This window comes from Papio anubis, chromosome 2 (assembly GCF_008728515.1).
Source record: "Papio anubis isolate 15944 chromosome 2, Panubis1.0, whole genome shotgun sequence".
Classification (NCBI taxonomy): Eukaryota; Metazoa; Chordata; class Mammalia; order Primates; family Cercopithecidae; genus Papio; species Papio anubis.
The window spans coordinates 39,337,536-39,363,330 of NC_044977.1; the positions used below are offsets into that span (position 1 = coordinate 39,337,536).

At 38.9% G+C, this 25,795-nt stretch overlaps 1 protein-coding gene across 2 annotated transcripts; it reads left to right on the forward strand.

Annotated features, from left to right (window-relative positions):
• On the forward strand, positions 1 to 25,064 carry TIMMDC1 (translocase of inner mitochondrial membrane domain containing 1). Of its 2 annotated transcripts, XM_017955188.3 has the most exons (8): positions 196 to 579; positions 1,604 to 1,686; positions 2,338 to 2,503; positions 5,142 to 5,230; positions 5,565 to 5,632; positions 13,734 to 13,812; positions 17,477 to 17,587; positions 24,578 to 25,064. In XM_017955188.3, exons 1-8 carry the CDS (start codon positions 547 to 549, stop codon positions 24,726 to 24,728), a joined length of 780 nt encoding a protein of 259 aa, XP_017810677.2. In that variant the 5' UTR covers positions 196 to 546; the 3' UTR covers positions 24,729 to 25,064. The 2 variants fall into 2 exon arrangements, with proteins under 2 accessions (XP_003894015.2, XP_017810677.2); XM_003893966.5 differs by lacking the exon at positions 1,604 to 1,686 and having other exon boundaries at positions 1 to 579.
• Positions 25,065 to 25,795: the final 731 nt, after the last annotated feature.

Consider the following 25,795-nt stretch of genomic DNA (forward strand, 5'->3'; position numbering starts at 1 on the left):
CATGACCCAGGAACCACTAAGACACGGAATGAACGCCTGCCGGGACCACGCAGAGCTTCACTACCGGCAGCCAACTCACTTCCGTGGTGGACTCAGCACAGCAGTGGCCCGACCCGCCCTCAACCGGAAGTCTTTTGGGCTCCGGCTTTGCCGTCGCCCGGCCCCCTGGCCTTTGCCCCGGTTGGGCGGGACTTCCTGTGTCGTATTTCCAAGGACTCTAAAGCGAGGCCCAGGACTGAAGGCGTTGGTGTCGAGCCCTCTTGCAGAGGGTTATCCTGGGCCAAATGCACGGATTCTCACCTCGTACAGTTACGCTCTCCCGCGGCACGTCCGGGAGGACTTGAAGTCTTGAAGGCTCAATTTGTCCGTAGGTCGAGAGAAGGACATGGAGGTGCCGCCACCGGCACCGCGGAGCTTTCTCTGTAGAGCCTTGTGTCCATTTCCCCGAGTCTTTGCTGCCGAAGTTGTGACTGCAGATTCGGAAGCCCTTGCGGAGCGTCAGAAGCGGCCTCTCTACGTCCCAGAGCCCTATTACCCGGAATCTGGATGGGACCGCCTCCAGGAGCTGTTTGCCAAAGAGTAAAAGTGCCTGGGGTCTGAAGTGGGTAGGGGGACGCGAAAGCGATGTCCTGCAGCGTTGGCGGCCTGGGTCAGCCTTAGGACGCCAAGTGTGCTTCATTTTTAAATTATATTTAAAGGTTCTGATATTTGTAACCCAAACTTGTATCTTTTTTTTTTTTTTTTTTTTTTTTTCCCAGACAGGGTCTTGCTCTGTCGTCCAGGCTGGAGTGCTCTGGTGCGATCTCGGCTCACTGCAACCTCTGCCTCTCGGACTCGAGTGATCCTCCCACTTCAGCCTCCCGGTTAATTGGGACTACAGGCGCGCGCCACCACGCCTGGCTAATTTTTTTAAAATATATTTTTTATAGACAGGGTTCTTACCCTGCTGCCCAGGCTGGTCTTGAACTCTTGGACTTAGGTGATCCTCCTACCTCAGCCTCCCAAAGTGCTGGGATTACAGGCATGAGCCACCGCGCCAGCCCAAACTCGTATTTTTTTTTTTGTTTGTTTGTTTTTTTTGAGACTGAGCCGTGCTCTGTCGCCCAGGCTGGAGTGCAGTGGTGCGATCTTGGCTCACTGCACCCTCCACCTCCGGGGTTCAAGCGGTTCTCCTGCCTCAGCCTCCCGAGTAGTTGGGATTACAGTTGCCCACTACCATGTCCAGCTAATTTTTGTATTTTTAGTGGAGACGGCATTTCACCATTCAGCAGTCTGGTCTCGAATTCCTGACCTCATGTGATCTGCCTGCTTCCGCCTCCCAAAGTGCTGGGATTACAGGCGTGTGTCACCGTTGTTGGACTGCGCCCGGCCTAGAATGGCAATTATTTCATAGTAACTTAAGACAGCTATTTGTTAGAGCAGTTTCAGGATGACATCTTGGAAGCTTCATTAGCAGTTCTAGCTTCTTATGCGTTTGAGAGTAACAAACTGAATTAAATAGTAGCTTTTCCTTATTATTTTAGATTAGCATGTGCCACCCACTGCATAGTGAACTTTCTCAGTGCGTTTTTTAAAAAACATGTATTTATTTGTTTATTTTTAGAGCCAGGATCTTTGCTATGTTGCTATGCTGTCCAGAACTGGGCTCAAGTCCTGCCTCAGCCTCCTAAGTAGCTGTGACTACAGGCATGTGCCACTGTGCCCAGCCCAGTGCTTTTATTAATACAGTCCTATCTGAGTATTTCATGAAATTATTTAGTAAAATAGAATTTAGATTTTTTGTCTTAACGTCCACGTTTTTTTTTTCTTTGATACATTGCCCTAAAATCTCACGAGTTGGTGTGATTTCTTAAAGTTAGCTTAAGATTTAAACGGAAATATTGGTCTATCTAACTCACAAATTCTTCCTGTTTCTAGGGGTGTAATAGTCATCAAATAAAAGCACCTTTTAAAAAACTTTTTATTGAAGTAGGAAATGCGTTTCAAAAAATGTACATAAGTAGACTGATGAATGCATTTTCACAGACTGAACATAGCTGTACCCAACACTCAGAAGGAAACGGCAACTATTATCACATCCCAAAAGCTCCCTTTGTGCCTTTTCCAGTCATTGTCTTTTCAGGAGTTGCCACTATCCTAATTCTAACAGCATAGCTTCGTTTTGTCTGAGACTTACATTCCTTTTAATATAACTGAACTGTTTAATTCATCTGAGGATTCTACCTATGATGAAAAATGTTGTGGTGTTAGCATTCGGGATAATTCTGATTATAGATTCTTTTGGAGAGTAATGTCCATAAACTAATCCCAAACAACATTGTCTTTTTGATGTTGTAGTGAACAGCAGAGAATTTCAAAGGAACTTGCTGATATCTGTAAGATGGCAGCTACAGCAGGCGTCCTCGGCTGGGTGTATGGGGGTATACCAGCTTTCATTCATGCTAAACGACGATACATTGAGCAGAGCCAGGCAGAAATTTATCATAACAGGTTTGATGCTGTGGTATGTACTGGTGGCCTAAAGAAATTTAGGGCACACTGACTTAGCAATTCACTTTACACTTAATGATTCAATTAGCTTGTGGGGATGGAGGGTTGTTTTAAAGTGTCAGAGTAAAGAAATAAAGTCTATACTTAATAACAGTGGAAGTACTAACATTAAAGTGCCTGCATGTGGCTTGAGACTACTTCCTTATCTTCAGAACAGACATGTTTGGCATCACCACTGTGGCTTTTCTTTCTGAAATATCTTTCTTCCAATCCCCTGCTAAATCATCAAGGCTCAACTGTAACATATTTACCTCATTCACAAAGCCTCCCTGAGTATAGGAGCTTACACTAAGACAATAGTTAACATTTATAACTTTATAGAGTGCTAACTCATTTGTTACATCATTAGATCTGTACATCAGTTCTATGAGAATATTAAAGCTCAGAGAATTTTTAACTTTTTATTTTGAAATTATGGCAGGCTTGAAAGTTGCAAAAATAGTACAAAGATTTCCTATATAACTTTCATCCAGATACTCCACTGTTAACATTTTACCGTATTTTATCATTCTTCCTCTGTATAATATGTACTAATTTTTTCTGAACTACTTGACAGTAGGTTCTAGACATGATGAATACTTCAGTATGTATTTCCTAAAAACAAGGAAATTCTCTTATACAACCACGATTATAATATCAAGATCAGGAAATTAACACTGATATAGTACTATTACCTTATTTAAAGACATGTAAATTTTGCTAGTTACGCCACAGTATCATTTATTTTAAAAATAAATTAAAAATATGTATTTTTCAGAAGTTAGGCTTGAGTTCTTATTAAAAAATTGAAAAAATTTTTTTGTCTGGTCCAGAAACTGACCCTGATCACAGGTTGAATTTGCCTGTGGTGCTGCTTTGGTCTCATTTAGTCTGGAAGAGTTTCTCTTTGTCTTTCATGGCCTTGACTATGGGTGATTTATTTTGTAGAATATCCCTCAGTTTGGGTATGTTTGATGGTTTCTCATGATTGCATTCAGGCTATGTTTTTTGACAGGAATACCCTAGACCTGAAATTAAATTAGAAACCTATGATATCTCTGTCCCTTTACTGGTGATATTTACTTTAGTTACTTGGTTAAGATGGCCTCTGCCAACTATACACTGTAAAATTACTATGTAATTTTATAAGTAATTTGTAAGTTTGTAATTTATAAGTATTTTGAGTACTTGTTAGTTCCTTTGAGACTATGTAAATATCCTGCTTTACATCAAATTTCTACTATATAAAGGCTATTATAAACTATAATATTTCTACTATCTAAAAACTATTCTAAATTATAAATGCTATCTTAGCATTTGATTTTTTTTTTTTTTTTAATATTTTTTCATTTGTTTATTTTTTGAGACAGAGTCTCACTCTGTTGCCCAGGCTGCAGTACAGTGGCACAATCTTGGCTTGTTGCAACCTCCACTTCCCAGGCTCACTCGATTCTCCTGCCTCAGCCTCGCGAGTAGCTGGGACTGTAGGCATGTGCCACCACTCCCAGCTAATTTTTGTATTTTTTGTAGAGACAGGGTTTTGCTATGTTGCCCAGGCTGATCTCAAACTCCTCAGCTCAAGCAGTTCACCCTCCTGGGCCTCCCAAAGGGTTGGGATTATAGGTGTGAGCCACTGTGCCCGGCCTATTTTTATTTTTTAATTAATTTTTTTTTTTTTTGAAATTTTTTGAGGCAGGGTCTTGCTGCCTCAGTGCAGGCTGGAGCGCAGTGGCGGGATCATAGCTTACCACAACCTCAAACTTCTGGACTCAAGGTTTCCTCCCTCCTCAACCTTCCGAATAGCTAGGACTGCAAACACACATCACGATGCCCAGCTAATTTTTAAATTTTTTTTGTAGAGGCAGGATCTCGCTATGTTGCCCAGGCTGGTCTTAAACTTGTTGGCTCAAGTGATCCTCCCTCGTTGCCTCCCAAAGTGCTGAGATTACAGGCATGAGCCACCATACCCAGGCAGTTTTAGCATTTAGTGATGATTCTTGCCTGTAACAATTATGACTGTGGTGGCCAAATGGGCATTTTCTAAAGTCTATCATTCTTTCTACATTTATTTGTTAGTATTATGCTCTAAGGAAGTGTTTTCCCTTCCCCCTCTATTTACATATTTATTTGTCTATTTATAATTTATTTCTATCAGTAGGGTCTCATGGATTCTTATTTTATTCTGTAGATTTATAATTCGCTACAGGTTGAGCATCACAAATCTGAAATCCTGAATGCTCAGATTCAAAACTTTTTGAGCATTGACATGTCATTCAAAGAAATTACTCACTGGAGCATTTCAGATTTCGGTTTTTTGGATTTGGGATACTCAAGCAGTAAGTGTTAAATACGCATATTCCCAAATCTGAAAAAATCTGAAATCCAAAACACTTCTGGTCTCAAGTATCAGATAAGGGATACTCAACCATCTTTCATCTCCTGACAGGAAAAGCTACACATGGAACTTCAATAATTAAAGAATAATATTTCTAGAGATTTTCTAGTGTTTCTGTCTGTTTAAGTGTACCTGACTAATCCATGGCTACCACAGTTCTAGAATAGGGAAAATATGATGGTGTCTTAGAACCTCACAGTTTTTAAATTAACTTTAGCAATCTGCACATCGTGCTGCTGCACGAGGCTTCATTCGTTATGGCTGGCGCTGGAGTTGGAGAACTACAGCATTTGTGACTATATTCAAGTAAGTTCACTCTGAATTGTGAGATAGTGACTTTTCTTGATATGGTTTTAGGAGTGTGTCTTTTGAGCGGGTGGGGTTATGAAAACTGAATACCCACATGAAAGTGATTCATAATGCCTTTTTTTTTTTTCCCCAAGAACTTTTGTCTGTGTGAAAGACTGGTGCAGTTATGGTTTTATAGCCATGTCTGGAACACATTGAAGGGCCTAGACTAGGACCAGGGGTTGATATAGTAGACTTTTCTAAATCTATTAAGTCAGTGAAAATAACACTAAAGAAGGTAAATGGGATATGCTTTAAATCTTATATTTTCCTTCTCCTCCCTTTTTCCCAGCACAGTGAGCACTAGTCTGAATGTATACCGAAATAAAGATGCCCTAAGCCATTTTGTAATTGCAGGAGGTAAGACATTTTTGTTTATATTTTTCAATCTTCTCAAATATAGTTTATAAAATATGTAAGGACTTATACATCAGAACTACTGAATTCTTTGGTTGGCTTCCCATCGCATCTCATCAACATTCATGCAAAATGTATTTATGGACAGTGTTGTGCTTCACCCTTGATATACTCAATGGGCAAAACAGCAAGGCCCTTGCTTTCTTTGAATTTTAATGTCTAATATGTATGTGATAAAACAGGTTGCTGTGATAGAAAGTAACAATTCGGTGGAACAATGGCATCTCATATGGACAGGGTAGTCAGAGAAGGCCTTTCTGAGGAAGTGACATTTGAGCTGATACCCAAAGAATAGGAAGGAACAAGACTTGCAAGGAAGGGTGTCCTAAATAGAGGGAACATAAAGGGGGGAAGGCTCTAAGGCAATACATTTCCTTAAAAGCAGGATAGTAACCTGGTGAGTGAGGGTAAGAGTAGCTTGAGATGAGATTGGTGAGGACGGTAGGAAGGGACTAAATTTTTTATGCTAAGAACTTGGATTTTATTTTAAAGCTTTCTGCCTCTAGTATATATGTCTTCTTTTAAATGAGCATTAAAAATAGAAAGTACAATGGTGATTACCAGAGACTGGATATGGGGTTGGGAAGATGTTGGTCAAAGGATACAAAATTTCATTTAGACAGGAGGAATAAGTTCAAGAGATCTATTTAGAACATGGTAACTGTGGTTAATAACAGTGTATTGTATACTTCAAAATTGCTTTTAAAAAGTAGATTTTTGTAATCCCAGCACTTCGGGAGGCCAAGGCAAGTGGATCACCTGAGGTCAGGAGTTTGAGAGCAGCCTGGCCAACATGGTGAAACCCCCTCTCTACTAAAAATACAAAAATTAGCTGGGCGTGGTGGCAGGTGCCTGTAATCCCAGCTACTTGGGAGGCTGAGGCAGGAGAATCACTTGAACCCAGGAGGCAGAAGTTACAGTTAGCCAAGATCACACCATTGCACTCCAACCTGGGCAACAAGAGTGAAACTCTGTCTCAAAAAAAAAAAAAAAGTAGATTTTAAATGTTCTCACCACAAAAAATGGTATGTGAAGTAACGTGTAGGTTAATTCGCTTAATTTAGACATTCCACAATATATACGTATTTCAAAACATGTATACCATATGTGTACAATTTTTACTTGTCAGATTTAAAAAATAATTTTAAAATGAGCATTCGTTTCAGAAAGGTAAATTAAGTTAACTGCCGTATACACTCAATCACTAACTCATGTACATTCTTGTACGTACAAAAACACACATACATATTCTGAACATGTTTGTTTTTGTTTTTGTTTTTGTTTTTTTGAGAATCAGTCCCTCTTCTTGAATGCACTTTCTCACTACCACGATTAATTTTGTTCGGCTCCTACTTAACCTTACTTTTCAAAGTCTAGATCATTTGTCAGCCTCAGCTTCCCTAGAGAGTTCTCCCTAGCCATTTTCCTATGTTTAGTTCTGTTTAGGTGTCTTTCCCCTGTGTTCACATACTTCACTATTTTTTTCTTTATCTTTGATTTTCTGCAGTTTGAAAATGATATGCCCCGGTATAATTTTGAGGAACATTTACTGTGCTTGGTGTTTTCTGAACTTTCTGGATCTGTGGTTTGTTGTCTGACTTACTTTAAGATAAATTCTCAGTTATTGTTTCAAAGATTTCTTTAGCTTTCTCTTCTCCTTCTGGTGTTCTAATACACTTACACCTTTCATAATTGTTTCACAGTTCTTGGATATTTTATCTGTTTGTTTGTTTGTTTGGTTTTGGTGGGGGAGGTTCCCATCTTTTTTCTCTTTGTCTTTCGGTTTTGGAAGTGTCTGTTAATACGTCTTCAAGCTCAGGGATTCTTTCCTCAGCTGTGTCCAGTCTACTATTCTTGAGTTCTGTCACAGTGGGTTTTTAATTGTTTTATTGCTAGCATTTCTCTTTGATTCTCTCTTAGAATTTCCATCTTTCTGCTTATATTGCCTATCTGTTCTTGCATGCTATCTACTTTATCCATTAGAGCCCTTAGCATATTAGTCATAGTTGCTTTAAACTCTTCGTCTGGTAAGTCCAGTATCCCCACCATATCTGAGTCTGGTTTTGGTGCTTACTCTGTTAGTCTTACTTGGTCTCTTCAAACTGCTTTTGCCTTTTGGGATGCCTTGTAATTTTTTTTCTTAATAGCTGGACATGATGTACCTGGGTAAAAAGGAATTGTGGTAAATAGGTCTTTAGTAATTTGGTATTAAGATGTGGGAGAGGGAAAGTGTTTTATAGTCCTGTGATTAGGTTCTTAGTCTTTTAGTGAGCCTGTGCCTCTGAAATGTTAACTTCACAAGTGCTTTTCATTTTTTTTCCTCTCCTTTGGTGGGACAGGATACTACAGTGGGTTGGAATGGGTATTTCCCTTCTCCCACATGGGAGACTAGAGCAGTTGCATTTGGATATTCCCCAGATTGGTTAATCTCTGACAAAACCCCAGTAGGTTGGGCTGTGCAAAACCGTTTATCTTGAGGGCAGGCCTTGGTGAGAATGACAGAATGTTCTGGCATATTTCATAATGGTTACTTTTCTTCCCCCTTGCCAGAAGCCTGAGGGGATTTTTCTCAGATCTTTACTGGGAGAACCTGGTAGAGCTCCTGGAGTGTGGGGACCCTCTGTGACTGGGCCCCCTACAGTTTTTATGTCTTAGACTTTTCTATACTGAGCTTCCAGCGATTTATCATTTATAGTCAAGGTTTCCTACTCTGGTACTGGTTTCCATGGAGGCTTCTGCTCATGGGTTTCTACTATAATAAGGTGTGATTCTCTGTACTTATCTGTCTGTCTCTCCTATTTTGAGGGCAGCAGTTTACCCATGGTTCACTTCTTTGATGCATCTAAGAAGAGTTGTCAGTTTTTTCATTTGTTTAGTAATAAGTGTTAAATTGTTGTTAACACTTGTTGTTAGGAATAAGTGTTAAATTCTAAACTTCTCACATGCCATACCAGAAACTGGAAGTCTCCCTTTGCTTTTTGCCCCACATCTTGACAAGCTGATAAGAAAGCCCAAGTGCTACCTTGATTGACACCGGCAAGAAGTTTCAACCATTCAAGCTCAGGCCTACATGAGGGACCTCTTGCTCTAGCCCTACCTTCTAAAACCACAAGCCAGTCAGTCACCCTTCAGGTTCTCAAGTAATTTTGGGATGTGCTTGGGATCCTGCCTTGCTCTCCCTAGAAAGCCTCATTATGTGTATAATAAACCTAATACCTCTTAGTACCTCTCGGTACTTTCGCATCTCAATATCTAATTCAAATTTTGGGTAGGGAAGTTTATTGTCTCTGGAGGGTAACCACAACATCTTGGATGTAGAAAAGCCAAATGAATTCAGAAAACCGTTGGAAGGCCAGGTGCAGTGGCTTATGCCTGTCATCCCAGTGCTTTGGGAGGCCAAGGCAGGCAGATCTCTTGAGGTTGAGAGTTCGAGACCGGTCTGGCCAACATGGTGAAAGCCCGTCTCTACTAAAAATACAAAAATTAGCTAGGCGTGGTGGTGCATGTCTGTAATCCCAGCTACTTGGGAGGCTGAGGCAGGAGAATGACGTGAACCCAGGAGGCGGAGCTTGCAGTTAGCCAAGATGGCGCCACTGCACTCCAGCCTGGGCTACAGAGCAAGACTCCGTCTCAAAAGAAAAAAAAAAAAGTTAAGCATAATTTAGTGTGCAATTCAGCAGTTCCATGTCTTAGAATCTGCCCAAGATAAATGAAAACATGTCCACACAAAGACTTACGTATAAATTTTTATAGTGGTGTTATTCCTGACAGCCTCAAACTTAAACAACCCGTAAGTTCATCAACTAGTGAATGGGTAAATAAAATGCATGTCCATTCACTTGAATATTTTCATCAATGAAAAACTGATACTTGCTGCAACATGAATAAAACTTAAAAACATTAAGTGAAAGAAGCTAGACACGTAAGACTTCATAATGTGTAGTTCTATTCATATGAAATGTCCAGAATAAGCAAATCTGTAGAGTTAGAAAGTACATTAGTGGACTGAGGTAAGATTGGGAACCAGGAGTAACCACAAAGGGGCATGGGGGATCTTTTTGTAATGATGGAATCATTTTAAAATTGGATTTTGGTGATGATTATATAACAATGCAACTAATTTTTTTTTTTTTTTTTTGAGACGGAGTCTTGCTCTGTCACTCAGGCTGGAGTGCAGTGGCGTGATCTCAGCTCACTGCAACCTCCACTCCCGGGTTCAAGCGATTCTCCTGCCTCAGCCTCCCAAGTAGCTGGGACTACAGGTGCAGTCCACCACTCCTGGCTAATTTTTTTTTTTGTATTTTTAGTAGAGACGAGGTGTCGCCGTGTTAGCCAGGATGGTCTCCATCTCCTGACCTTGTGATCCGCCTGCCTCGGCCTCCCAAAGTGCTGGGATTTCAGGCATGAGCCACTGTGCCCGGCCACTAAATTTTTTTACTACAAATTATTGAATTGTACATTTCAGTGAATTTTGTGTGATGTAAATTATACCTCAATAAAACTGTTAAAAATACACTAACACAGAAGGGGAAAAAAGCAGTGCTTTTAGATAGGAAGAAGCAAAATTGTCTGTATTTGTAGGTGATATTTTAAAAGATGACTTGAAAAATTATTGCTAGTTAGTAAAGTGTAAATATATAAATAGGCTTTTTATATTTCAATGGTTACTTGAAAAGTAAAAAATTTTCTTTATAATAATACCAAGAATGTAATATAATAAGGAATAAATTTAATAAATGTACAACTTCTCTGAAGAAAATTACAAATCATAAATAATAAAAATGGGGAAATAGTTGATAGTTAACCCAGTATTTTTCTACTTCATTTATAAATTGAAAGCAATTCAAATCAAAATTACAGACTTTTTTTAAAAAAAAGAACTTGATACAATATCTAAATCATATCTAAAATGCTGATTATATGAGCATAGCAAAGGCATTTCAGAAAAAAATGATGAGGGGTTCTTGCAACTGTAAAATTAAAATCTGTATAAAGTTACAATAAAGAGGACAGTGAGGTATTGGTCGATCTGTGGAATGGAATTCAAAGGTCAGGAACAAAACGAAGCACACACAAGTAAGTAAAGGTGATATTTCACATTTGTGGGGAAAGAATAGACCATTCATGGGCTGGAACAGTTAACTATTTGGAAAGACATTATATCTGTATTCAGTTCAACAAAATTAGTTAACATTTATTATGGTGCTTATGTAAAAAACGTCCATAAAAGATTAGGGAAAGTTTAGAAGTAAATGTGTCTCTGATTTCTGCGTAGGAAGAGATATAAATGTGTACATATACACAGTTGACCTTTGAACAACACTGAAAACAGCTTTGAACACAATAGCAATGCTGACCTCCACCCTGCGCAGTTGAAAAATCCACATATAACTTTTGACTCCCCCAAAAGTTAACTATTAATAGCCTACTGTTCTCCAGAAGCCTTACCAATAACATAAACAGTTGATTCACACGTAAATAGATTGGTATCTACGTATATTTTATGCACTTAAAGACACACATTTTTCTTAAATTTTTTTTGATATTTCTAGGCTAGACAGTTTATCTGCAAGTTTTTTCAAATTATTGCACATTTCCAAAACATTTTTCAGTATATTTATTGAAAAAAATTCATGTGTCCGGGCATGGTGGCTCATGCCTGTAATCCCAGCACTTTGGGAAGCCGAGGCAGGCATATCACTTGAGGTCAGGAGTTCGAGACCAGCCTGGCCAACATGGTGAAATCCCATCTCTACTAAAAAATGTTTAAAAAGTAGCCAGGTATGGTGGCGCACACCTGTAGTCCCACCTACTTGGTAGGCTGAGGTGGGGGAGAATAACTTGAACCCAGGAGGTGGAGGTTGCAGTGAACCAAGATCGTGACATTGCACCGCAGCCTGGGCAGCAGAGTGAGACTGTCTTAAAAAAAAAAAATCATGTGTAAGTAAATCTGCACAGTTCAAACTCGTGTTTATCAACTGTATATATTTTTAAGCATAAGAACTAAGAAACTAGGAAACAGGAAACCACAGTTTTGGCCACGTAAAATTTTTAAACTTATCTATGTCATAAATACTATAGGAGACATTAAACGTAAACAACGCCAAAATAATATTATGTGCAGATAATGGATAAAAGCCCTAATACATCAAAAAGAAAGGATAGCTCAGTTGAAGATTGGACAAAGGACATGAATTTGTAATTCACAGACGTACCATAAATAACTTGTAAACCTAGGGAAAAACAACTTCTTTTCTCTACTAATCAGAGAAATGCAACTTAAAATTACATACCACTTCTGGCCTATCGAATTGGAAAAAATAAACTAAGAGAATGCAGAAGACTAGATTACTAGCATACTTTTATTTGGAAAATAAGTTTATGCATCCTTTTTGAATAGCAGTTTAGTAATCTAAGTCAAAGGCCTTAAAAATGTTTATATTTATACCCTTTGACCCAGAAATTTCATTTCTGTGAGTTCATCCTAAGGAAACAGTCAAATGTATAAAAAGATTATTTGTGGAGGGATTATCATCACACCTTTATTTAAAATATCTATAAATAGAAAATCTAAGTGTTAGACAAAAATTTGTGGTACCTCCATGCAATGGAACCAGGAGGGAGAAAACTTAGTAATACAGAATTTAATAATATGTTCTGTGAAAATAAAAAATTTAATATGTACACCATGACACCAGTTTTTGTGTTTTTGTTTTGTTTTGTTATTTTAGACAGAGTCTTGCTCTCTTGCCCAGGCTGGAGTGCAGTGGCGCAATCTCCGCTCACTGCAACCTCTGCTGCCTGGGTTCTAGTGATTCTCCTGCCTCAGCCTCCCGCGTAGCTGGGATTACAGGTGTGTGCCACCATGCCTAGCTAATTTTTGTATTTTTAGTAGAGATGGGGTTTCAGCATCTTGGCCAGGCTGGTCTTGAACTCCTGACCTCATGATCCACCCATCTCAGCTTCCCAAAGTGCTGGGATTACAGATGTGAGCCACTGTGCCCAGCCCCAGTTTTTTTTGTTGTTGTTTGTTTTTTTTTGTTTGGAGGATCAGAAAAAAAGACTCACTCATTGCTGACTCTGGGTAATGGGATTAAAGGTGATTTTGGTTCTGGTGAATTTTGAAAATTTTAAAAATGAATATATAGTACTTAAAAATATAAACCTCAACTGTTATTTCTTTTATTTTTTGAAACAGAGTCTCATTCTTTCGCTGAGGCTAGAGTGCGGGAGTGTGATATCTGCTCACGGCAGCCTCCGCCTCTGGGGTTGAAACAATTCTCGTGCCCTCAGCCTCCTGAGTAGCTGGGATTACAGGCGTGCACCACCATACCTGGCTAACTTTTGTATTTTTAGTAGAGACAAGGTTTTGCCATGTTGCCCAGGCTGGCTTAGAACTCCTGACCTCAAGTGATCTGCCCACCTTGGCCTCCCAAAGTGTTGAGATTACAGGTGTGAGCCACTGCACCTGGCCTCAAATGTTACTCTTTAAAAAGTGTTACCACCTTAGGTGGTATTAGTTGCATTGTGCATAGTGAAAGGAAAATGAATGAGCATGATTGATGCACAGTCCCAGCAGAAAGGAAAGAAGGCCAAATGCTGCTTTCTTGTCACCCTGCCTGAGTGGTGTCATGTAGCAGTACAGAGAGAGTGAGTCTAGGGGAAGGCATAAACTGGAGGGGCTAGTGAAGGTTTTTTTACTTTTTTATTTTCCTTGAAGAAAGAAGAAAGAAAGAGAAGGGGGAAAACATTTTCAAGTTTTTAAGGAGAGTTGGAGAAAAATGAAGCAGAATAAATGGATCCATAGAACAGATTGGAGATTTTTTTTGTAGGAGAGATGTTTCTTCCTTTGAATCTGCGGAGTGGATGGGAAACTGCCTGTGTTGGCATATTAGATTCAGGAAGTATAGGCTGTAGTGGTATATTAACATTGGATTCAGAAAGCTCACTTAGGGATTTGTGCCCATTTTATAGAAGGAAAGTTTTAAAATAGGATTCTAGTATTTAAAGATGATTTAATACTGCCTTTCTTGTTTTTAAATAGCTGTCACGGGAAGTCTTTTTAGAATAAACTTAGGCCTGCATGGCCTGGTGGCTGGTGGTATAATTGGAGCCTTGCTGGGGTAAGCATTAACACGGTTTGGTTCTAGATTGGCACAACTTTCATTAATGCCTTGCCTATTAAAAAATCTCATTTATTTTCAAAAAACAAATTTAATCCTTAGAATCTATAAAAGATCTCTACTCTTGTATTGGTAGTAGCTTTGACTGTCCAGTTCTAATTCTACCCCAATAGTTTATCTTACTTACAGTTTTTTTTATAGTTTATTTTACTTACCAGCTATTTCAAAAAATAACATTTATTCAGTACAACTATCTAAGGTAGGGCCCTTATTCAAAATTCCTTTTTACCGGGTAAAACTGTTTAAAAACTGCTAACACCTGAAACTATAGTTTGAACAAACGTATTTATGGGAGCAGGGAAAAAAGAACAAAAAACAATTAATTAACAGGCATATTATATAAAAATTGTTGGTAGGATTTTATTTGTTTTGCATAACCCCGTCTCTACTAAAAAATACAAAAAACTAGCCGGGCGCGGTGGCGGGCGCCTGTAGTCCCAGCTACTCCGGAGGCTGAGGCAGGAGAATGGCGTAAACCCGGGAGGCGGAGCTTGCAGTGAGCTGAGATCTGGCCACTGCACTCCAGTCTGGGCGACAGAGCGAGACTCCATCTCAAAAAAAAAAAAAAAAAAGTTCTTACCCCAACTTTTTACTTTGAACAATTTCAAACCTGCAGAAAAGTGGAATGAATTAGTACATTAAAACCCCATATACCCTTCACCTAGATTCACCAATTGTTAATGCCTTGGTGATGTTTTCCATATCTGTGTATATGTGTGGGATGTGAATATATTTCTTTTTCTTTCCCTTTGCTTCTTGGATAAACTGTTTGAGACCTCATAATACTTTGCCTCCATATATATTAGCGTGTATCTCCCATGATGAAGAAGACTCTTCCATGAAATCATAATACAATTATCACAGTAAACATCGTTTCAACACAACCATCTAAGTTAGGGTCTATATTAAAAACTCCTCAATTATCATACTAATGTCCACAATGTTTCTCCATTTTGTTTGATCATCCCATCATGATTACATTAATGTACTTTTGTCAAGAATACAACATAGGTTAAGTTGTATCCTCATGTATCACATCGGGAGATATTCTGTTACCCATTATAAGTAATATTAACTTCAATTACTTGATATATTGGTTTTCTGCTGTGTAACAAATTACCACGAACTGAGCATGTATTGCATGTGAAACAACACCCTTGTAGTTCTATAGATTATAAGTTTGGCTGGGTTTCACTGCTCAAGATTTTACAAGGCCAAAGTCAAGCTCTTGGCCGGGCTGGGCTCTTTCCTGGAGGCTCTGGGGAAAAATCAGTTTCCAAGCTCATTCAGGTTGTTGACAATTTAGTTCCTTGTGGCCAGGCACAGTGGCTCACACCTGTAATCCCAGCATTTTGGGAGGCCGAGGTGGGCAGATCACTTGAGGTCAGGAGTTTGAGACCAGCCTGGCCAACGGGGTGAAATACTGTCCCTACTAAAAATAGAAAAATTAGCCAGGCACGGTGGCAGGTGCCTGTAATCCCAGATACTCAGGAGGCTGAGGCAGGAGAATTGCTTGAACCCCATATACCCTTCACCTAGGCAGAGGCAGAGGTTGCAGTGAGCCAGTATTGCACCATTGCACTCCAGCCTGGGCAACAGAGTAAGACTCAGTCTCAAAAAAAAAAAAAAAGAGAGAGGAAAAGCAAAAAAAGAATTTAGTTTCTTGTGCCTGGAGGAGGTCTGAGGTCCATGTTTCCTTGTTGGCTGTGAGCCAGACTATTCTCTGTTCCTGGAGGCCACCACCCATATATCTTCTCCCAGGGCCCCTTTGTGTTTAAACCAGCTATAGTACATTGACTCCTTCTCATACTTCGAATCTTCAACTTCTACTCTGCCACCAGCCAGGGAAAACTCTGCTTTTAAGTGTTCACTCAGATATCTATCTCCTTTTTCATTACCTCAGATTCAACTAATTAGTAACCTTAATTACATTTCTCACATAAATTTTGCCATGTATGATAATATAATCATGGGCATAATATATTCACTGTTGAGTGATTAGGCAGGATATTTGGGAGGACCACTTTAGAATTCTGCCTACCACATTTGGTTAAGGTGTTATCTGTTCAGTGCCTCCATTGCAAAGATATCTTTTTCCCAATGTGATTAATTAGTAATCTGGAGGGTGACACTGAATATCCTGCTCTCCAACTATCTTTTCATCATGTGTTTTTAATGATCCATTGACGACCCATGCTGTAATCGGTTTGTTACTAGAAAGGTGGTTGTAAATGTTGATAAGCTAATTCTGTCAGTTCTTCTGTTTTTATTAGTTGGTATTTGACTAGAAGAGTGCTACCTTCCTCCTGCACCTGTTCACCCCTTTTTCTACCTCCTTTAAAGGAGAAGATAATGCTATAGATTTAATGATTTTTTTAAAATTTAAATTAAATAAAATCAGCATGTCAAAATCTACTACTGCCATTACTTTTGTTGTAGTGTTAATATACCAGTTTGGTTTGAAGGGAAGACTTGTAGAAGTTAGCAACAAAAATATTTTATATTGTGGTAATAAACACATAGCATAACATTCACCATCTTAATCATACTTTAAGTGTATAGTTCAGAAATGCTAAGTATATTCACATTGTGTGTGAGATCTCTAGAACTTTTTTCTCTTGCGAAATGAAACTATATCCGTTAAAAACTAATTTTCCCTCCTCATACCCTCCAGCCCTCAGCAAACATATTTCTACTTTCTGTTTCTATGATTTTGACTACTTTATATACTTCATATGAGTAGAATCATACAGTATTTTCCTTTTGTGACTAGCTTATTTTACTTAGCATAATAATGTCCTTGAGGTTTATCTATGTTGTAGCCTGTGACGGATTGCCCTCTTTTTTAAGGCTGCATAATACTCCATTGTATGTGTATGTCACATTTTCTTTAGCCATCTGTCAGTGAACATTTATGTTGCCAAGTAAAAGTAGTTTTTAGTATGAGGTTACTTAAATTGTAGCTGGAGGAAATTTAAGGTATGTGAAGGTCAAATACTTCTAGTTTGAGAACACAAGAACCAAATTCTCTTCATCACTATAGCAATTATTATCTAAATCAGTTTCTCAGTGAGTTGCTATTGGCATTGTTGGTGAGACAGTTATGCCAGACTCTTGAACTTTAGGATATTTTGGTGATCCCACCCTCAAAAGCCAGTAGCATCCCTTCCTCAACCAAAAATGCCTTCCACATTTCCTGTCTCCTAGAGGAGCTGGTGCCATTCTGAACTAGAAATTTCATTTCTGAGAATTCTTTGGTGTGGGACTACTTACTAGATCCTGTCATAATTATATACTTTTTTCTCTTCGTTATGATTTATTTCTCATTCCTCATAAAAACAACCAGTTTCTAGATCTGTTATTTTATTATATATCAGTTAACTTTAGGAGGTTGTAGTGATTGTTTTTCTCTGTTATTCAGACCGGAGAAGAGATTACCTCAATGTTTTTCTTTGTTTGACAAGGACACTTTAATTCTCAAATGTTCCTATACCTAATAGTGAACAAATGGCTCTGGTGTTGCTCACACCTTAGCAGAGAATCTCACATGTTGCAAGGTCTAATGATTCTTTTTTCCTAAGCTTTCCCTCTCCTTTCTTCTCAGTACTCCTGTAGGAGGCCTGCTGATGGCATTTCAGAAGTACTCTGGTGAGACTATTCAGGAGAGAAAACAGAAGAATCGAAAGGCGCTCCATGAGCTAAAACTGGAAGAGTGGTAAGGAACATGTTAAGCCCAGGGAATCTTGGCTGTCTTGCCCCAGGCCTTATATAGTGGTGCTCTGTTAAACTTGTGTACTCTGAACTGCCACTCAGTTCAAAGAAGAGTTTATTTTTACTGAGTCCTTCAACTCATTCTGTACATTGTCTTTTAATCTATTTAAGGAGAATGGAAAAATGAAAGACATTAATTTTAGTTTTAATTTAACAAAGGTCTTTCTTTGCATTTTTTTTTAAGTTAAAATGTTGTAAATCTTACTTGCTTGCATATTTTTTATATTCCTATGTTCTTGACTGCATAGGAAATTACCTAAAGGGAATATTCACCAAGGAGTGAGCTTTACCTGGCTTACTTAAAAAGTGACATCCTTAGCCAGGCAGGGTGGCTCATGCCTGTAATCCCAGCACTTTGGGAGGCCAAGACAGTTGGATCACCTGAGGTCAGGAGTTCGAGACCAGCCTGGCCAACATGGCGAAACACCATCTCTACTAAAAATACAAAAATTAGCTGAGCATGGTGGCACGTGCCTGTAGTCCCGGCTCCTCAAGGAGGCTGAGGCAGGAGAATCACTTGAACCCAGGAGGTGGAGGTTTCAGTGAGCCATGATTACGCTCCAGCCTGGGCCACAGATCAAGACTCCATCTCAAAACAGGAGAAGAAGTGACATCTTTTTTTTTTGCACAAATATGTATGTAAGACACAGCATGTTAAGTCTCCACAAAGATTCTATTTCTTGCTGTAGACACAGAGGAATTAGGTGGACAGTGGTTGTTCATGCACTGAATGCCACTGAGGAGCATGAAAACTTTTACCTATTGCATCTAATCATTTCCTGGGATGCAATTTGTGGGGTAGGGCAATCAGACTGATAGCTGACTTTGCACAGATTCAATATGTAAGATGAATATAACAGGCTGCTATCTAGTGCTCCTGAGTACAAATGATTCTCACTAGTTCAGCTTCCTGGGTACCTAAGATAGCATTGGCTGCTGCTGCTGTTGCTGTTTTGGTATTATAATTGGATAGATAAGAAATCATTTTTTTCCAATGTTTTCATTTGAAACCTCCATTTCTGCTAACCACACACACACATACATGGAAATTCTTAAGAGCTGTAGTCCATTATCCAAAGACTTATGTGCTATATGAGGAAAAAAGCATTGAGGTTGCAGTGAGCCGAGATCACACCACTGCACTCCAGTCTGGGCCACAGGGCAAGACTTCATCTCAAAAAAATAAATAAAAATTTAAAAAATAAATGAAAAATTAAAAACTGCAGAAGTTTGTCAGTGATTTAGGGATCAGTGATTTTGAGATGGAAAAGCTTAAGAATGGCTGGCTAAGGCCATTCTAAGGTCATTCACCTGGAGTCTTCCACCACTGGCAACGCTGCCAATTCTAGTGGTTGAGCTGTCATGTGCACTGCCTGAAGACTGGCCCATCCAGGGCCTGCTGCCACCATTTACCTCCCCCCATCCGGTTAACAGCAGATTTGCCAGCAGAAAACTTACAGGTCAGGAGAGAATGGGATGACACATTCAGAATGCTGAAAGGAAAAAACAAACAAAAAAACCCCAAAAAACTCCTGCAAAGAGTATTATACCTAGCAAAGCTGTTCTTCCAAAATGAAGGAGAAATAGTCTTCCCAAGACAGGCAAACACTGAGGGAATTCATCACTACTGGACTGCCTTATAAGAAATGCTTAAAGAACTCCTGCATGTGAATGCAAAAGCATGGTAACTACCATTATGGAAACACATGAAAGAATAAAACTCACTAGTAGAGCAGATAGATACACAAATAAGAATGAGAAAGGAATCAAACCTTATAATTACAAAAACCACCAACTATGGAAGTAAATAAGAGGGGAAGAAAGGAACAAAGATTATACTGAACAACCAGGAAACAATTAACAAAATGACAGGAGTAAATCCATACCCACAATAACAACGTGGAATATAAACACTTTAAATTCCCCAATTAAAGATTTAGACTGGCTGAATGAACAAAAAAGAATTTAAAGACTCAACTATATATACTGACTACAAGAAACTCACTTCACCTGTAAAGGTACAGATAGGCTGAAAGTAAAGGGATAGAAAAAGATGTTCATGCAAATGGAAACCATAAATGAGCAGGAATAGCTATACTTAGGCCAGATAAAATAGACTTTAAATAAAAAACTACAAAAAGAGACAAGGTCATTATATAATGATAAAGAGATTAATTCAGCAAGAGGAAATAACTGTAAATATATATACATCCAACACGAGAGCATCCATTTATATATAAACAAATAATATTAGAGCTAAAGGTAGAGATAAACCCTAATGTAATAGCTGGGGACTTCAACACCGCACTCCCAGCACTGGACAGATCATGTAGACAGAAAATCAACAAAGAAACATCAGACTTAAACTGTACTATAGATCAAATGGATCTAGCAGACATTTACAGAACATCACATCCAAGAGCTGCAAAATACACCTTTTTCTTATCTTGGAATGTTCTTCAGGATAAACCATATGTTAAGCTACAAAACAAGTCTCAACAATTTTTTAAAGCTCAAAATAACATCAAGTATTTTTTCAGACCATAGCAGGATAAAACTAGAAATCAGTAACAGGAAGGACTTTGGAAACAGTGCAGATACACAGAAATTAAATAATATGCTCCAGAACAATGAATAGGTCAGTGAAAAAAGAAGGAAATTTAAAAATTTCTTGAAACAAATGAAGGTAGAAACACATCATACCAAAACCTATGGGATACAACAAAAGTATCACTAACAGGTACGTTTACAGCAATAAATGCCTCCATCAAAAAGTAGAAATGTTTCAGATAAACAACCTAACACTGCGCCTGAGGGAACTCGAAAAGCAAGAACAAACCAAACCCAAAATCAGTAGAAGAAAATAAATAAAAATATCAGAGCAGAGCTGAGTGAAATAGAGACTTAAAAAAAAACACACACACACACACACAAAAGAACTAAATGAAAAGTTCGTTTCTTGAAAACAAACAAAATCAAGAAACTACTAGTTAGACTAAGAAAAAAAGACCCAATTAAGTTAAAAAACAAAAAAGGAGACATTACAACTGATACCACGGACATACTTGTATCATTAGAGATTATTATGAAACAACTATATGGCAAGAAATTGGAAAAGCTACATGAAATGGATATGTTCCTGAAACCCTATAATCTATTGAGATTGAGCCGAGAAGTAATAGAAAACCTGAACAGACCAATAACAAGTAACAAGATTGAACTGGTAATAAAAAGTCTCCCAACAAAGAAAAGTCCAGGACCACATGGCTTCGTTGCTAAATTCTGCCAAACAGTTAAAGAAGAATTAAGACCAATTCTCAAACTATTCCAAAATATTGAAGATGAGAGAATTCTTCCAAACTCAGTCTACAAGGCCAGCATTACCCTTATACAACAAAAACCAGACAAGGGCACGTTAAAAAACAACACCACCACCACCTACAGGCCAATGTATTCTACAAAACAATCCTTAACAAAATACTAGCAAACCAAATCCAAGGGTACATCAAAAAGATTATACATCATGAACAAGTGGGATTTATCCTAGGGATGCAAGGATGGTGCAACATACACAAATCAATAAATGTGGTACATTATATAAACAGAAGGAAGAACAAAAACCATATGATCATCTCAATAAATGCAGAAAAAACATTTGGTACAATTCAACACCCCTTCATGATAACACCTCCCAAAAAGTTAGGGGTAGAAGGACTATTTATCAGTACAATAAAGGCCATATATGCCAGACTCACAGCTAATATCATACTGAACAGGGAAAAATGAAAAGCTTTTCCCTCAAAGAACTGGAATGAAATAGGAATGCCCACTCTTACCAGTCTTATTCAACATAGTATTGGAAATCCTAGCCAGAGCAGTTAGGCAAGAAAAAGAAATAAAAGGCATTGGAGGCCAGGCACCATTGCTCACACTTGTAATCCCAGCGCTTAGGAGGCTGAGGCAGGTGGATCACTTGAGGTCAGGAGTTCAAGACCAGCCTGGCCAACATAGTGAAACCCCGTGTCTACTAAAAATACAAAAATTAGCTGGGTGTGGTGGTGCACACCTGTAATCCCAACTACTTGGGAGGCTGAGGCAGGAGGATTGTTTGAGCCTGGAAGGTGGAGGTTGCAGTGAGCCAAGATGGCGCCACTGCACTCCAGCCTGAGTGACAGAATGAGACAAAAGAAAATTAGCCGGTCACAGTAGTGCATGCCTATAGCCCCAGTTATTTGGGAGACTAAGGCCAGTGGATCCCTTGAGCCCAGGAATTCAAGGCAGCAGTGAGCCATGATCGTGTTACTGCACTCCAGCCTGGGCAACAAAGTAAGTCCCTGTCTCTTCAAAAAAAAAAAAAAAAAAAAGAGTGGGGAAGGGGGTTGGGGGGAAACTTGTGTTTCTCAAAAAATACATACAAGTGGCTAAAAAATATATGAGGAAGTATTCAACATAACTAATCAGGGAAATGCAAATCAAAACCACAGTGCAATGTGGTTTGGGGACAGTTTGGGGAATTGGGGTGATATTTACCCCAATTAGAATGTTTGTTATCAAAAAGACAATAAATTTTGGCAAGGATGCAGAAAGAAAAGGGAACTCATGTACTTTTGGTAGGAATGCAAATTAGTACAGCCATTATAGAAACGGTATGGAAGTTCCTCAGAGAACTGAAAATAGAGCTACTGTATGATCCAGCAATCTTCCCTACTGGGTATTTATCCAAGGAAAAGAAACCAGCATATCAAAGAGTTATCTGCACCCCCATGCTTATTGCAGCACTATTCATAATAGCCAAGGTAGGGAATCAATGTCATTGTCCAACAGATGAATGGATAAAGAAAATGTGGTATATGTACACCATAGAATACTATTCAGCCATAATAAAGAATGAAATTCTGTCATTTATGGGAACGTGGATGAGCCTGTAGGACATTGTTGTGTAAAATAAGTCATACACTTACAAATACTGCATGTTCTGTTGCTCATGTGGGGGCTAAAAAATGGGCTCACAGAAGTAAAGAGTAGAATTATGGTTACCGGAGGCTGAGGGGACAGGGAGAAGCATAAGAAGAGGAGATTTAAGGGATTGATTAATAAATACAAAATTATAACTGGATTGGAGGGATAAGTTCTAGGGTTCTGTGGCACTGTAGGATGACTGTAGTTAATAATAATTTATTGTGAGGCCGGGCGCGGTGGCTCACGCCTGTAATCCCAGCACTTTGGGAGGCCGAGGCGGGCGGATCACAAGGTCAGGAGATCGAGACCACGGTGAAACCCCGTCTCTACTAAAAATACAAAAAATTAGCCGGGCGCGGTGGCGGGCGCCTGTAGTCCCAGCTACTCGGGAGGCTGAGGCAGGAGAATGGCGTGAACCCGGGAGGCGGAGCTTGCAGTGAGCCGAGATCGCGCCACTGCACTCCAGCCTGGGCGACAGAGCGAGACTCCGTCTCAAAAAAAAAAAAAAATAATAATAATAATAATTTATTGTGTATTTTCAAGTAGCTAGAAGAGAGGATGTTTGAATGGTCCCAACAGTATGAAATGATAAATGTTTGAGGTGGTGCATATGCTAATTACCCTGATTTGAGGTGATGCATATGCTAATTACCCCAATTTGATCATTACACATTGTATATGAAAATATCACTTTGTACTTCATAAATATGTACAATTATTAGTTTCAATTGTAAGAAGGATAGATAAAAACAACTTGAATCATAGTAATGAAAGAATACTTTGGCAGAATGAAAGTGTCAAAATTGTATAGCATATACACCTATGTGTGTTTATGTGTGTGTGTGATATTTCTAAGGACGGTTAATTCAATAAACGTTTAAGTGTCTTGTATGTGCCTACTTCTTCGCTTGAAAATAATACAGGAAAATCAAATTGAGAGTCAAGAAAATTGCCTCAATGAGCAGAAAATGTAGAAAACTGACTATAGAGCTATAGAAGAACAAATGACCAAATCTGTTTGTGAAGAGTTGAGAAGAAGCTTTAACCCTGATAATCACTTAAGGAAGATACTAATACTTGATTTAGAAACAGAACTGATCTATTATTTGGAAATTAGATTTTAACTCTTCATGAATGTAAATCTATAGTGTTGTTCTATCTGACTTTTCTCTACCTAGGATTACCTTTTTTTTTTTTCTTTTAAGACAGAGTCGCTCTCTGTCACCCAGGCTGGAGTGCAGTGGTGCTATCTTGACTCACTGCAAGCTCCGCCTCCCAGGTTCATGCCATTCTCCTGCCTCAGCTTCCTGAGTAGCTGGGACTACAGGTGTCCGCCACCACGCCCGGCTAATTTTTTCTATTTTTAATATAGACAGGGTTTCACCATGTTAGCCAGGATGGTCTCGATCTCCTGACCTTGTGATCCGCCTGCCTCAGCCTCCCAAAGTGCTGGGGAGGCAGGAGCCTTTACGCCCGCTGATTACCATTGTTACAGCCTTTGTCCAGTTCCTACAAGGTCTGGTCACAGAGTTTAAGAGTGGCAAGGTACTCACATTCCCCCAGCCCTGGGAGCAAGAGGAGAGCAAGACTTCAAGCCTTCACACCTTAGCACAAAGTGTGTTGGTTCCCACACATCACTCCTGTGAGAACTCTAGGACCCAGCATACTAGGAATATCTTACGGATCAGAACTGTCACCACAAGGGTATCCATTATGGTAATGTGAAAATCATAATTGGCTTTCTTCTCTCCTAACCTATTAGAATATAGAATATAGTCTCCTCGTAGAATATAGTTTTACAAAGGAGAGAAGAGAGTTACTGCATTTGAAGTGCAGGCAGCAGTGTTCACTTCTAAGTTGCTGTACCAAAGCAGGGAGGAAAAGACAAATGCTATCCTTTTTGTTTTAAATCTGTAAGAACTAAAGAAATGGAGCAGTATTTGATTTATCCTTTTTTTTTTTTTTTTGATTACAGGAAAGCCAGACTACAAGTTACTGAGGACCTCCCTGAGAAAATTGAAAGTAGTTTACAGAAAAATGAACCTGAGAATGATGCTACGAAAATTGAAGCACTGCTAAACCTTCCTAGAAACCCTTCAGTAGTAGATAAACAAGACAAGGACTGAAAGTGCTCTGAACTTGAAACTCACTGGAGAGTTGAAAGGAGCTATGCTGCCATGTCCGTTGAATGCCAACAGACAGGCCACTCTTTCTTTGGTCAGCCTGCTGACAAACGTAAGTGCTGGTACCTGTGGTGGCAGTGGCTTGCTCTTGTCTTTTTCTTTTATTTTCTTTTTAAGAATGGGGCTGTTGTACACTCTCTTTACTTATCCTTAAATTTAAATACATATTTATGTTTGTATTAATCTGTCAATATATACATACATGAATATATCCACTCACCTAGATTTTAAGCAGTAAATAAAACATTTCCCAAAAGATTAAAGTTGAATTTTACAGTTCATATATTCATGTGGTCCTTTGAAAGGGTATTCTAGAAATCACTGGAAGGAGGAGAGGAAAGAACCAGGTAGGCAAATGGTCTGTGAAACCCTTGGGTCCTGGAAGCAGTGTGAGTGTAAACGTGTAGTAGTGTTTGGTTTACTCTTAATAAAGGTGATTTATTTCCCACTTGAAATAAATACAAATTCAACAAAAAGTAGATCAGTGTTATTAAAGAAACTGTTCGGAGGGGGGAGGGGGGAGGGATTGCATTGGGAGTTATACCTGATGTAAATGACGAGTTGATGGGTGCAGCAGACCAACATGGCACAAGTATACATATGTAACAAACCTGCACGTTATGCACATGTACCCTACAACTTAAAGTATAATAATAATAAATAAATTAAAAAAAAAAAAAAAAAAAAAAAAGAAACTGTTCAACTTTGTTTCTTCCCTTAGTATTGCTGACAAAGTACTGCTGTAGAATACAGGAATTACTTAGAATAGGAACATAGTCATCACAACTGTTACTAAATGGAAAAGAAAAGAATTTCTGAATTAATTATTCCTGTCAATACAGGAAACACTTCTAGTATCTTATGTTGGTATTAGACCTCTCTGCCTGCATTGAGAATATAGTTTTACATAGTAGCAAGGTTTGTGAAGCAGCATAGTGAGGTAGCTAAAGCCATGGGCTGCCTCTAAAGGCTTTGAATCCCAGCCATGTGGCTTAGCCATGAGATGTGCA